This window comes from Ambystoma mexicanum, chromosome 1q (genome assembly GCF_040938575.1).
Source record: "Ambystoma mexicanum isolate Mex_15411 chromosome 1q, UKY_AmexF1_1, whole genome shotgun sequence".
Taxonomy (NCBI): Eukaryota; Metazoa; Chordata; class Amphibia; order Caudata; family Ambystomatidae; genus Ambystoma; species Ambystoma mexicanum.
In genome coordinates, this window is record NC_090922.1 from 514,911,943 (window position 1) to 514,927,350 (window position 15,408).

General features: G+C 46.6%; 1 protein-coding gene across 3 annotated transcripts in view; it reads right to left on the reverse strand.

Annotated features, from left to right (window-relative positions):
- LOC138530413 (guanylate-binding protein 1-like) overlaps window positions 1-15,408 on the reverse strand; it is a 1,110,598-nt gene that overhangs the window by 357,635 nt on the left and 737,555 nt on the right. For all 3 annotated transcript variants that reach the window (XM_069640909.1, XM_069640906.1, XM_069640908.1), the window contains one exon: window positions 8,184-8,470. In XM_069640909.1, coding sequence (XP_069497010.1) covers window positions 8,184-8,470 — 287 coding nt within the window. The remainder of the gene's footprint in view (window positions 1-8,183; window positions 8,471-15,408) is intronic.

Consider the following 15,408-nt stretch of genomic DNA (forward strand, 5'->3'; position numbering starts at 1 on the left):
TCACTCAATGACTATGTTCTTCTCAGAGGCACCAGAGACAAATCCTGTGTTGATCTGTGATCAAAATCTTTGAATCAAGGTCCACACATCTCGTAAAGCCTGATCTCGGTGTAGACATTGTGAAGATTTTTACCAAAAAGAATTAGAGGTTAGTCGAGAGATTCACTGAGGCAAGTAGAAACGTTTTGAGAGTGTGCTGTGCATGCAGAAAAACAGAACTGAGGCAATGTGAGCAGTGCATGCTATTTATACTGTCATCAATGTCACGTCCGTAAGAGGAAATGGTAACCGTCGAGGGAAATCAACTCGATATTGCACAGCACCTTCTGCTGTTGAAAACATTTCTTAGACTGCAAAGCAGGTTATGAATATATCTAAGATGAGGAATCCATGGGAGGGCACAATCCATTAGATTTAGACTGAACATATTTTTCCCCATAAACATGGGTGGCCTATTGACTTGGTCCCATTTACCCCTATGGAACATTCTACTCACATTGGAACTCCACTAAATGGACCTTGGGGGAACTTACCTGTCCCTGGACATTTTCCTGGTACTCAACAAGGGGCTAGGGAGTTATATGCCAAGAACTAGATTCTTGCCACTTACCTGTGATTTTGAATTCATTTTTACTCTGTGCATTCCTAATAACATCAGCTATTGTTCCCTAGAGTGAAATGATGGTTAACTGTGTCTACGTTGCATCTGGATTTTTTGGAGGCCTCTGGTTGTGTTTTAGAACTGTTTCCCACTCTCTAATACCGTTTTTAACTGTGATATTTGCATTAGTCAAATACCATATCCTAGAGAACCAGAATTATTGTGGATTATTGGTACTGGCTTTATGGGCATGTCTGGCTATATTTTCTGTGTGTTGAAATGGCTGGTTCCATTCTCTTACCACCCACCCCTTGCCTATATCTGCTGTATGCCTACCGATAGGTAGTAGAGCTGCGTAAAATTACAAGAGTGGGATGTGTCTTTAACAATGTACTATATTTTGTGCGCAGGTACTAGGTATTTATTAACTATTAGAATGTCTGGGTACCCTTCCCCCCCCAATCCTCATCACTACGTGCTGCATGCCTATCCTTGTTTACATACACACATTTAAGTACAAGGGGAGGAGGGTCAACAAAGACATTTATTGTTTTTATAACATACTGTACTGTGCATTTTACACTGTGTGTTAAGTGCAAGTACTTACTTGAACAGATAGAGCATCATAAGTGTAACATAATAAATATATATATTTTCAGTTTATCAGTGTGGTAATTGTTTTATGCTCCAACTCTGACTTACAGTAGGTTGGAAAAGGGAAACATGATACAGAAGAAACATGCAACTTTTCTTTGGTGCACCAAGTTGTTCTATTGCCTGGCTATTGCCATTCCCACAAACACAACAATTTTGCAGTGTCTGGAGGTATACCTTCTTCACACGTAATTAGTGCCACATGCCAAAATTGTTTTATGGATAAGTGTGGACTAAGTGTACCTTTGTGTCAGCCTGCTAACGCTTCCTGAGAGCTAAGCCTAATCACTTCCACTCTTTCTTCCTGCCTTTAAAAGAGGTTTGACTTTTATTTCGGTAGGGTGCTTTTGCCCCACCCTAGAGTTAGCGGTTGTATAGCCCTTAACAGGAGATTGCACAACACTGCCTTAACAGTGGTTGATACTGTTGTGATCGTAAACGACCCCGGACCACCTTTAACACAAGACACCATGAGGCGACCTTAAGATAAGGGATGCGGAAGACACCACGGGGAACGGGGAGGATGAGGAGCCCGGGAAGACAGAACTGTAAGGGGGAATAAAGAAGGTGACATACATCCGTGGCTCTGTGTTTGTATTAGCAGTGTGGTTGCGAAAGAAAGAGGAACGAAGGGGACGGGGCCCCATGAGCCTAAGATAAGATACAACAACTGGTGACGAGGGAGAAACGAATCCGGGCGAGCAGTCACGACAGACAACCTGTGACACTGGCGGCAATCCGGCAACCAGCACATACGCACAAGAAAAGGGCACTCCACCCAAAGTAAAGAAAGGCACTCTTCCACCATAATCAGCAGCCCGCTGCATGAGGAAAGCAACGGCATCCGCCCGATACAAGGAAAGGTCAATCCGTCCAGGAAGGCAAGGGCAGTCCGTCCAGTACAAGAAAGGGCAATCCGCTCAGGAAGAGGGCAATCTGCCCAGGAAGGCAAGGGCAGTCCGCCCAGTACAAGAAAGGGCAATCCGCTCAGGAAGAGGGCAATCTGCCCAGGAAGGCACGGGCAGTCCGCCCGGTACAAGAAAGGGCAATCCGCCCAGGAAGGCAAGGGCCGTTCCGCCCGACACAAGAGAAGGGCAATCCACCCAGGAAGGTAGGCTATGCGCCCAGGAAGGCGAGGGCAGTCCGCTCAGTACAAGAAAGGGCAATCCGCACAAGAAGAGGGCAATCTTGCCAGGAAGGCAAGGGCAGTCTGCCCGGCACAAGAAGGGGAAAAACGCCGAGGAAGGCAAGGGCAGTCTGCCCAAAATCAAGGACAGGCTACCTGCCTCATGTTAAACGGCAGTCTGCCGTACAAGGGATACTAGGTCAGTCTGCCCAGGGGACGGTAAGGCGACCCACCTGCATTGACGTCAGGTCGCCGCATGAGAAGAAAGGCATTATGCCTTCCATTGGATAGGGCCCGCGGGACCTGAAATTGCAGGGCACTCCGCCCTTGGAGAAGAGCATTCTGCCCGTGGCAAAAGAGCAATCTGTCCACAGTTGAATAGGCAGTCCACACTGTCAAATCAGATGATCCCGCCAGAGAGGACAACTGACCTGGAAAACAGGAAGCCAAGAGGGTGCAACTCTTTGTCCGCTCCGGTCCGGAAGCCAAGGAGACAAAAGCAACAGTCGCCGGTCTTGGCCCACAGAAGGCCGGCGCAGAGACGAAGGTGGACACCAAACAAGAGGCAGTCCATACCATGCCACCGTTCCAGTGGACACACCTACACGGCAGAGCCGCCGGCCACGCACTACAATACAGGCTGACTGCACCATTGTGAGAAACGGGGACAAAGCAACCCTCCAGAGGATTGGATCCTCACCACCCAGGGACGGAAGCCCACCCCAGCCACCAGTAGTGCAAAGGGAGAGAGGAGGGGGCATGAAAAATACAAGGAACGCTGACAAAAGCACAGAAAGGACACTCCATTTCCAAAGGCAGGAGGGAAAAGAAGCGACCAGACACAAGCCAGAAACCCGAGCCGGATCAAGCGTCACCCGTAAAGCGCCAACCTAAGGTACCGGAAATTAAAGGAGCAACCCAGGGAGACAGTCATGGAAGATGATCAGGAGACCCAAGGACTGGCCCAAGCATCCGCCGGGTCCCGAGCACTACTCCTAATTAGACCACAACCTGTCCAACTACAGCCACAACAGGACAGGGGCCCACGGTGGGAGGAATGGGTAGAAGAGTTCTCGGAGTTCATGAAAGTGGTAGGGGATGACAAATCCACAGCTCCCCTGACATCCTGACCAACCTGGCCGGTAAAGAGATAAAGGGAATCTTTAAGAACATTCAATCGCAGGAGAAAATGACATATGACCTGGCCATCGTCGCGTTGCACAAGAGACTGGTTGACCAGCCGAACAAGGACTGTGAATGATACGAATTCAACCGATGCCAGCAACGACCTGATGAAACAATAGGAGATTTCGTCATCAGGCTACAAAAGAAAACAGCCCATTGCGACTTTGCCACCTTTTCCAACGAGGAAGCAATACGGCTGAGAATAATAGAAGGCTGCAAATCACTGATATTTCAAAAGCACCGCCTCAAGAAACCTCTCCCGCTGGAGGAGATATTAGACCTGGCCCGTATTCATGAAAGGGTGGACGTGCAGTCTGCATGATTGAAAGCCCAAAAGAGGTTGCCACCATTGCTGCCATACGTGCAGACCGTGTTACACTGCCCAGGGGCCAATGCAGCATAGACGGAGCACCTCGCCAAAGAACAACCCAGCAGAGCCAAGGAGACCGAATATGCTACAGGTGTGGCCCGTCGTTCGCCCACCGAGGACTATGTCCGGCAATGGGTCACCAGTGTACCAGATGCGGGAGGGAGAACCATCGCAAAGGGGTGTGCAGGGATGGAGTACTCTTTCTGCCAAGTGGCACACCGCCAGTGCAAAGAAGAATGACAAGAGCAATGGATGAAATGCGTGTGTGGGAACCAGGGAAACAAGCAGAGCCGCCAGATGGGTACTCAAGAATGGGCACACGACTATATGGAGAACAAAGGGGAAACACATGGGAGAAGAACTAGAAGAGACCAAGCAGCCGGTGGACAGAGAGGAAAGCTCAATGTTAAGTGGTGGGGGAGATGATGTGATCGGAAACAACCCCAGACTACCTCAAACACAGGACACCATGAGGCAACCTCAAGAGAAGGGAGGCGGGAGACACCATGGGGAACGGGGAGGAAGAGGAGAGGCTACTAAAGCCCGGGAAGACAGAACTGTAAAGGGGAATTAAGAAGGTGATATACATCCGTGGCTCCGTGTTTGTATTAGCAGTGTGGTTGCGAGAGAAAGAGGAACGAAGGGGACAGGGCCCCATGACCCTAAAATAAGATACAATAAATACCAGTATCATTTTGGTGGAGAACATGCTGGAATAGCTCCATAGGTGGACTATCCACTACTGTATTCCCAACAATACTGCAATAGAGAAGATAGCTCTATCAGGGAATTCCAAAGTACGTCAAGTGCTCCACCCCACCCACGTGTTATACAACATGGGCAAGAATCTTTTGATGCCATTCTGTCATCCTTTTGTTTCCCACTGATTTTCTGTTTGTATTACATTTCCTTATTTCACTAGTATGGTATTAGAGTGAGGGCAGGCAATAGGTTTTCTAGTTTAATTGTTATTCTTTTGGACTAACAATGGACTAGGACTATTTTTGTTTTATTTAGATGGTAGAGTGTGCTCCCATCTTTAGAGTCAGGGCAAGACAGGAGTTCTTCCAACCCCTGTTTGAAGTAAATACAACTGGTGATTTGTATCTTTTGAGTCCTTGTCCTTCTTGTGATACCAAGCCTTTCCTTACATGTGGTGTAATTCGTGGGATGCGATCCAATTGAAACAAATTGAGAACCCTGCCAAAATAGAGAAGTAAGCCACCTGACAAACCCGAACCAGACGAGAACGCTTATCACCTTATATGTACCCAAGACCACTTAGTACCAGGGAGAGATAAAATCCGGAAATCGTTGGAACTACAAATCAGTTTCCCCAGCAGTATGATGGTCTACATGATGCCCTCCTGCAAGAAATATTTAAAAATAGTACTCTCCTTGCTAGTGGAAATTACTTGCGATTAGTTCTACTTAATTTTTCCACTAATCCCATGAAAATCAATAGGGGTAAACTTCTGGAAAGCCTCATATATGAGAACCTGGGAGAATCATTGTATGAGAAACCTAACGAGAACACACATCTATTTGACCTCTCCTTGAGCAGCCATTCTGACTTATTAAGAGGAGCACGGAAACAGGTGATCTATCCTAAGAAGGATACAACCCAGGGAATAACATATTTTCCTGACAATAGGATACTATCTAAATATCCACTAATTTCCTTGGAGAACCCGGAACCACTAGGGGAAGAGTGGAGATTTGCCTTCAGTCATTAACGTCTTGAACTTAGGGAACAGAAATCATTCTCCCCAGATACATCTCTCAAATTCATACCCCAAACTTTACATCAGGGTGAGAACGAGCAGGGAGAGTTCCTCTGTCCCGTGGTCTTGGAACCCTCAATTGTCTTTACAAAAATCGCTGAGTGCAATCCAAGGTTGGAGAGAAAGCAAAAAGGAAACGAGATCCTCATGGTTAAAATACCTCCCCAGGATTTAGAAAACACCACTATTCCATCTGATGGGGATGAATATATTTGTGAGCCCATGCTATACCCTATGGCATCAAGTTCAGAGAATCCGAGAGACGAGGTACCAGAAGAGATGATCCTGGAAAAAGCTAGGAATGAGAATGACAGCCCCACTGAGAATCTTTTTTACCACCTGAAAAAAAGGATAAACTCATTATCGGTAGCTTCCACCACCTCTCTAACTGAATCAGAATTCTCCCAAATAAAACAATGCTATTTCTGTGGGGACTGGAGCAATAACTTAAAAGATTGTCCCGTAAATAGGGAGGAAGAACTCATGGAGGGGACAGTTATAAATGTTCCTTGTGCAGAAGGCCAAGATGTTAGGGGAAGGGTATGTGAGAAACCTGAGGGCTTTCTCACTTATGGACCACAGGGATTCTTTGTTCAGGTGGCCAGGGCATGGCCATCGCCTTTGGAACCAGAGCCTGGGGGTGGACCAGTGTGGGAGGAACATCTGAGCAGGGTGTCCTTGGGGACAGTTGGACGAGTGCCCGTGGGAGAGGTGTGGTATTCCCCCCTTTCTGATAAACCCTACCTGACACTTCCTCCTCCTTTATAGGTTGTTATGAATCCTGTCCCATTACCCCCTCACCAATTCCAACAGGTACTAACATTAAAGGGAAGCGAAGGAGAAGAAATGTATTCCTATCCGATATCCCCATAGTCACTAGGGGACATTATCATCTAAAACCCATTCACCTACAACCACACACCTGCCCCCTTCACTCTGACAAACACTTACAGGAAAACTAAGACTCCCATACTTCCTCCCCATTGCCTTCGGTCAAAACCACTGGGACAAAGAAGAAGAGGAACAGACCTATGAAGATTCCATGGATTCCTATGGGCAGTCTCCATCTTGTCCCATTTGCAAGGATAGGCAGAGTCAGGTTTCCCTTTTCAACCACCCACATCTGACTCCAATTAACACTCCCGGTCAGTATAAAAGGTGGAGCATTGAGACACACTTTGAGCAAGCTGGGGATGCAGAGCAGAGCAGAGGAGAGCAGAGTGCAGCGCTGAAAGAACCCTGGAGAGTCTGGAAGGAGCTGAGGGCCAAGACACTGATCCTGTGTTGTTGAAGGGCTGCAGCAGGGCTGAGGAGCTGTGCCTTCCAAGAGCTAGAAAGGGCAGATCATATCCTGCTGACTCTGTTCACAGAAGTACTTGTTTCCCCTGGGCATATGAAGGGAAGCCCAGGTATGTAAGGGGCATGTGGGAAGACCCTGACCTCCACCCAGAGAGCTCCAGAGAAGTTGGTCACCAGTGCAGCACTAACCGGGTGAGTCTCATGGCAAGAGAGGAAATCCCAGTGAGCGTGTGTGTGGCTGGAGCGGGAACCTGAGCATGGAATTTGAGAAAGAAAACAGGAAATAAAAAGGCCCACGAAGGGCATTATGGGACTTGAAGTTCTTTTTTAAATTAAGTGAAAATGAATTGTAAAAGAAAGTAAGAGAGTGGTCCAGTGGAAATGAAAGTACGCCCATTCAAAAGACTCTGAACTTGAAAGGGGTCCAAGCCCGAATGAGGGAGACCCAGAAATTGTGCTGAAAAGGTAGCAGTTGCCTTCCCCTGGCCATGTAGGAGGAGTCCCATACCAGGGATCTGGTGCTGATTTCACAGGATTCATCACAGTTGTGATTATTCCATCTAAATCTAACTTTTTCTTGCATTGAATTACTCGACTGTTGGCTACTATTAGGTTATATCATCTCTAAATGTGTATATATGTGATATATGGTTTTTGATTACTATACGTACTTGCAATATTTGTATGCTTAGTGTGTTTAATAAATAATTGTATTTTTATGTACTCTCTGACTAACTTGAATTCTTGGTGTTGATCTCTGTGGACTCTGTAGTTCTAGACCACTCTCACACTTTTCCTGAGACTAAGCCTTGACTGCTCTTCCACACTACCTTGATTGGGTTTTGGCTAACCTCTCAGTGTGTTCCCCATTTACAATGAATAGGGTGGCATCTTAAAATCCCCTGGGCTGATTTTAGAAATCCATCTTAACAACTAGTATATGTTTCTTTGCTGTGTCCTTTTCCACAGAGATTTGAAATCACTTCTCATGAAAAGGAGAAGTGTTTCTCATCCAAAAGATATTCTTGCCGCCCAAGCCATTACCATGAAAGGAAGCAGTAGAAAAGGTAAGATGCAAAATAGCTTTAACAAATGTAAGAAAATCAGAGAGTAACGGTTCTAAAAAAGAAGGAACCATCAAACTAAAAGAAATGTAGAGGTTACCGCAAGTTCCTCCAGAAACTGATGGTCCTCATCCTTGAATGAGCGGTCAAGGAAGACCTGAAAGGCCTCTTTCTCGCAGGTGATGTGCAGCAACATGAACTCCTTTAAGGTCTCAGTGGGGTATTCCTCCTGCGCTGCCTTCTCCATTCCCATCACATATTGTGCTAGGGCCTCCTGCACTGCTGCAGAGTTCTCGATCTGTGCCAGGGCAATCACTGCGTTCTCCATGCAGGGTATTGTCCCACTGCGGATGGCATCCACGTAGGTCAATGCAAGGTTACCTAGCACTGCGGAGAAGAAAAAGTGGCATTGTTAAAAACAGCTTAGATGTTTTATCGGCTAGATTCAAGGAATCTCTATATTTCTGTTATCAAGTAATTGGACTGAAATAGTTTTGCAACCTTCAAAAACAGCCATGTGAGAGTTCAATCAAGAATGTGCCTATTATAAGGAACGTTAGGATACCAACCAGAACCCTATACATGCTCCTTGATTCAAAGCCATCTTTAGATTGGGTTTTCAAGCTGCTGCTTGTGATCAGAGGGTTGATGGCTAGCATGTTGATACATAAAAGAAATCCAGCTGATTAATTATTACAAGTAAGTAACATTTCCTTTTGCAATAGAAATCTCTTATGTAAATGCTTTCCACTGAGTAGCAACTTAAACCTGCTAATAACGGTGGGTTGTTGGTAGACAAACAATTGTTTTACGAATTATGTGCATTTCATTTTCACCAAGAGTATACCATATTATCACACATACAATATAATAAAGGTCTTAATTTGCCCATTAACGTGTGTGAGGAACTTCCTTGGAAGACGGGAATTGATTCCAAAACAATGGTCGGCAATAATAGGTCCTTTCATCCCTTGTCCAATTAATGTACTCTTGGTGAACTAATGCATGCATACTCTTAGGGAGTTTTTACTAAAGTCCACCTATGGTAAGGCTACAGAAGACTCTCCTTTTAGTGCACAGGGCTCCAACTCTTCTATAGGCCTGAGCTACCCAAAAGGTTTGGTAGCTATGGCTGAGCAGCCAGGCTTAGTCTAGGAGGGAGAAGGGCTGTAATAGAGTACATTGACCTTTCAGCACACATTCAAGAAGACACTTACACTCTTGTAGTTATCCATAAATATTATTTATTAAACCTACTAGGCAATGTTAAATTCACTTTTCAATTCAGGTAAGAGAAACCTTTATACATATATACAATAGGAATTTTGCAGTTGTATCTCAATTCAATGGTAAACCTTAAATTGGAATACAGATAAGGGAAAGAGTTTCTTCCGGTTCTCAAAGGTATTCAGCAACAATCATACAACAGTAATACTGGTAAGCAAAATAACATTGTACACAATTGTAGAATAGTTGGAAGCACCAGGCAAGGGTGCCCCTATCACCACTGGTTTTCGCCTTATCTATGGAGCCATTCGCAAACAGGATTCGGCAAAACCCAGAAATAAAAGGGCTCACAGTGGGGAAACACGAGTATAAGATTGCGCTATACGCAGACGATGAACTCATCACAGCGACAACGCTGAGCACATCCCTGGGGCCCTTATGGGAGGAAATTGAGGAATTTGTCCGGGTCTCCGGGTTCAAGGTGAATCTAGGCAAATCCACAGCATTGGCAATCAATCTCTCCAAAAAACAAAAATCAGCCCGCAGTCCCACATTACCGATCCCATGGGCTGAATCCTCGATCCATTACCTTGGGGTCGGATACCTAGGGACATCTCTCACCTATATGCATGTAACTTCCGCCAGCTACTGGATGAATTTCGGCGAGATCTGAAGCAATGGGAGGCTCAAGAAATCTCCTGGTTCGGGCGTATTCCCAGATTATTATACCAATGCGTGGCGCTCCCGGTAAATGTCCCAGCAAGCGAACTGAGTACCTTACAGAAAAATATTCAAAGGTTTATCTGGGGGGAAGCCCAGAATAGCAAAAATCAGTATGCTCCGCGGGAGGGTGTTAGGTGGAATGGGAGTCCCGGATGTGACTAGATACGCACATGCAGCCCAACTTTCCCATGCATACACATGGTCCCAGTCCGTGGACCAGCCTTTGTGGAAACAGTTGGAAGAAGTCTGGTGCCCTGTTCCCCCATCAGAGCTCCCTCACCTACCTCAAATAAAAGCACGTGCCAATCAGAGCCCCCTCTCAGCAACAATTGTGACCGCTCACAGCTGGAAGACAGCAGCGCGAAAATGCGGTGCCAAGGGCCCCAGGGGACTCACGCCATCTGGAATAACCCCGATTTTTCCGCGGGTAACCCACCACAGGACTTTGCAGTACAGAAGGAGGGAGGACTAGGAAATTTGTCAGATATGTTAGAGGGTGGCTCCCCCATCTCATTTGAACGATGTGAAGAAAGGTTCGGAGTAGGGAAGGACGAAAGATTCCACTATGTCCAACTGCGACACTGGGTCTCTCACAGAACAGTCAGGGAGTGCGGTGCCAGAGAAGTAACGGTACTTGAGAGCTCACTACTATCCACCGCCCCTAAGGGCAGGGTCTCAAGTCTCTACCACCTGCTGGACAGGACGAACCGTGGAAAAAAGAAAAATACATGTTAGACTGGGAGAGAGACCTAGGCCGAGAGATAGAGATCGAGGATTGGGGTAAGATCTGGTCCAGGCTACACAAGAGCACACAGTGCATCTCGAAAAGGGAAGGAGGTTACAAATTCTGTTACGTATATTACGTTACCCCAGCTCAGCTGAATAAAGCCAATCCCGAAATTCCCCAAGCTGTTGGAGAAGGTGTACAGCTAATGGCTCCTTATTCCATCTCATGTGGTGGTGCCCGAAAGCCGAGGTATACTGGAGGGAAGTAACAGACATCATAAAGGCAATCACCATAAAATATCAATATCAATAACCAGTATGGCAATTCTGTGGGATTCCGGAATTGTGCTCCTCGGGGACACCAGGGGAGGGGAATTCCCATTATCAGGGCAGTTATCGCGGCTCTGCACACATCTTCTACTAGCCGCAAAAATTGCAAGGGCCAGCCTTTGGAAAAACGTGGTTGGCCCCTCTGTCCCTTTATGGTGGTCAAAGGGTTGGGAGGTTGTTGTGGCCGAAAAGGTCACGGCTATTCGGACAGGACACCCAAACTATTTCTTGAACACCTGGGCTCCATTCCTGGACTATGCCGAAAAATACCTGTGCCTCCCCAGAAGGCCCCCACTAACGCGCTGGCTCCAAGGAGGACTGAATTAGCAGCACGGTGGGTCCGGGACTTATTGGCCTTTGCCCAGGGGGCCACACAGGAAAGGGACTAGACTAGTGCCTCAGACAACTTGTAGCCACTCGGACATGTGGGGTGATATCTCTGCCAAATTGTGTGATTGCGTAATATTATGCCAATGTCAATGTGTTTTCTATGAATACTTTAATAAAATGTTTGATTGAAAAATAAAATGAATAGTTGGAAGCAGTTCAAGGTAAGTAAAGCACTTGCCAATTAATTCTCAGAATCACTGGTATCAGGAAAGAATGAATGAATCACAACCAACACAGACCAGGTAAGACTTTCATTAAATTCACAGAGGTCTTAGGCTTTAGTATTATATCTCTATCTAGTTATGAGAGTCTCAGTCAGATTGGAGGGCAAAATAACTAGGCAGCAGTTGTAGAGTTTCAGAAGAAGATTTGTAGAAAGTAAGTACACTTTCTTTGTTGGGAAAAGGGTTCAGGGGCTTTGGAGAAGGTTCCCTGTAGGTGCATAGGCATTAGGCCTGGGCGAACGAGTATTGGCAAACTCCTAAACACACGAATCAGCACTCCAGAAACACAGGAGCAGCCAAGCAACTCTAGTAAATTCTACCAAGAGTCTCATGGTACCTTAAATGTGAAGAAGAGGATGCAGCACAATGCCCTTACGATGCAACAGCAGCAGACCCGGTAACCGGCTTCTTGATCTGGCAGACTGAAGAGGGACTCTGGATGGATATCGCAGCAGCAGTCGAGTGGAGAGGCTCTCAGCAAAGGATTCTTCGCGTCCTGTGGTTTTGGTGCTCTTTTCAAAGCACTAATGAAGAACTGTTACTGCCCGTTCGGCTCAGCTTAATTTCTCGGCTCAGCCTTTGGATGAGGGGACTTCAAGAAGCATAATCTTGCCTCTGGAGGAGTCCACCAACGTTTTGGGAAGGGTTCAATCCTCGGAATGCAATGCACTGCATACTGGCCACAGGTCGCAGGGTTTGGGCGTTTTGAAGCCGGTGAAGGCCACAGCTCGTCGTGGGATGGCTCAAAATGCAGGTTGTTGTCAGACTGTTTGGTCCCACCAGTCCAAGTGAGGAATTGATTCAGCTCAGAGCTTCCCTGTCGCTTGGATAAGAGAGTGGAGCAGCAGAGGTCACTCAGGTAGCCCTGGCGGTCCATGGAGGTTTCTGCAGACGTCATTCTTCTCCTCTTCGGAATGGATCTTCCAGTGGCAGATTCTGGTTTCAGCAGTAAGACCCTCGCCTTTTATGCAGGAACCCAGCCATTCCACATGCATGCTTTCATTCCAACCTGGGGTGGAGGCTATCCTTTCAGGACAGCCAGCCTCCTAGTTAGAACTGGATCTAAGCAGGCACACTGGAGGACAAAGACCTTTGGAGTTCGAGTCCTCCCAGTTACACTGGCACCTTCGGACAGGCTACACAAAGAGACAAAAGACACACAAGGACAAACCCCACCCAGCATGGCAGAAGAAGGACCAGGACCAAGAAAGAACAAACCATTGTGAGTTGGCAAAAAAGGAAGACAGGAAGCATTTTGGATCAATGGTGTCCTATGTGTCCCTTAAAGCAGCTGCAAATGCAGCCTACGTTGTAAGTTTCACAAAACTAGTAGAAAAAGTATACACTGTCACTAGCCACTCAGATGGATTTGTTACTTTAACTAAAAAGTTACAGGAGAAGTGAAAAAGAGACACAAAGTGTCCCCTCAGCACTCCAGATAAGGCTGGTCTCACAAGAAAAATGTAGGTAGGATAAAAAGTACCCTCCTATCCTTGGCAACTGTAATTCTTGAAAGGAATTTAAAAAAAAAACAAAGAGGGAAGCTCAGAGAGCTTCCAGTAACACTGCACATAAGGTGCTTTGTGCTACAAGAGGAAAGTACAGATGCCTTGGAAAAAGATGGAGGGAAGAGGACTCCATCAAAATAAACCCAAAAGCAGTGCCCACAGTACAAAACAAGAATAGGGGAGTGGGGAAAAAAGAATCCCAATCCTGCAGGACGGTCAGAAAAAACTAATAGTCCAGCAAAAAGTGCTGGGGGACTCACCAGTTGAGGAGAATATCTCGCAAGATAGGAATTCTACTTAACACATACAACTTGAAATTATTGGGTGGAGTATTTTCTTTGGAATAAATGATTATGATTTGGGAGACTCCATAAGTAAAGCATCCAGACCATTGTTCATTCTTGACTTGTATTCTGTCAACTGGGTGTTTGGTACAGAAGGGTGTCTATAATCTATTCTGAAGTTTGAGGAAGAAGCATTGATAATCAGGATCCTTAAAGTCGCTTGTCCCACCTTAGCATCTTCTCCCACAGTGCATAGCTTCCATATGACGCAGTGGTAGTTCACCAATGAATGCTATCGTAGCAGACTTCCCTTGAGTGGAATGTTCTAATTTGACCATATTGGTGTCCAGCCCAAACCAAGCCAAAATCTGAAGCAAATTGCATCTAAGAGTGTGGAACCAAGGGGTCCAACCTCTCGCCCTGGCTCTTCAACCAATACCTGGCACCTCTTGCCCACTGCATCGCTACTTACTGCTGCAACTTTCAGTGTTATGCAGATGACACACATCTCTCTTTCAGGCTCCCCTCGGAGGCCTCTTCTCCTTCTCTCATTCCAGACTGTCTTGCCACAATTAAGGAATGGTGTGCCACCAATGATTTCTGCCTTAATGCCAGTAAGACTGAGATCCTCCTCATCGGTCTTCCCACTCTGGGCCATCTTCCTGCTCCTACCTGTGAGGCTAAGACCCTTGGGGTCATCTTCGACTCCACCCTCTTCTTCTCTCCTCACATCTCTGACGTCTCTAAGAAGTCACTGTCTCCAGAGCTCTGGTCCTCTCTAGGATGGACTACTGCAACAGCCTCTTTCTAAATCTTTCTGCCTCAACTCTCGGACCTCTACAACTTATCCAGAACAGGACTGCGAGACTGTCCTTGGCCTCAAGCCCAGGGATCGTATCGCTCCAGCTTTGAAATCTCTTCATTGGCTCCCAGTACAAGACCCTCTGCATCATCCACAAGGCTTTCTGGGGCCTGGGATCCGCACTACCTCCAACTCCCTCTTCCTAAACATCTCCCTTCTCGAGGTCTCTGCTCATCCACCTCCAACTCTCTGAGGGTCAGTCGCTTTTCCAAGCAGAGAGTTTGGGGCAGATCTATATCTTCATATGGGGCTTCCCTCTGGAATAGCCTCCCTGCATCTCTCAAACTTGGCCAGAACCACCTACGGTTCTGGAAGCAACTCAAGACCTTCCTCTTCGCTTCCGCTTTCTCTTTCCCTCTCCCCTGCTGATGTCCCGACTGCTCCACGTAGTGGCTACCCTCTGAACTTGGGTCCGGCTCCGGCTTGTCCAGTTGCAAATCGCACTGCGAAAATGACCGCATCCGATTACATCTATTCAGCATGAGCCTCCAGGCTCCCCCAGCACTTGTGGTTTGTATCTGCAACCCTACAGTCCCTTCTCTCTGCACTTATGAGCCACCCGCTGGCTGCACTTTTGAGTTACCTGCACTGAGCCAGCGGCTGCTGCACTTTTGATTTAACTGTACCTCTCCCCCAACCCCCTCAGCACTTCTCCCCTTCCACTTCCCTGCACTTGTGAGATCTGATTGACACAAGGCCTAATAACATAGTTGTTTTGTCCTCCCTCTGTTTCCCCCTCCTTGTCTTGTCACGCCTAGAAACACTTGTATTAAGGTGCGTTATAAATGCCATATCATATCGCGATTGATTGATATGTTTGTATTAAAAACTCTTTGTATGTTTAATTGGGTGGAATGGCCAGACAACAGCCTGACTGATCAGATGGAGCATTGTAGTTAGACGTGAAATAAGTTTCCCAACATGAGTTTCAAGGACAAACTAAAGAAGTTCTCTTAAGGGCCAGAAATTTACACAAACCAAACTCATTTGTGGTCAGGAAAGATGTGCCGAAATATGCATCTGTATCTCTCAGGATGGTTCAAGAAAAGTC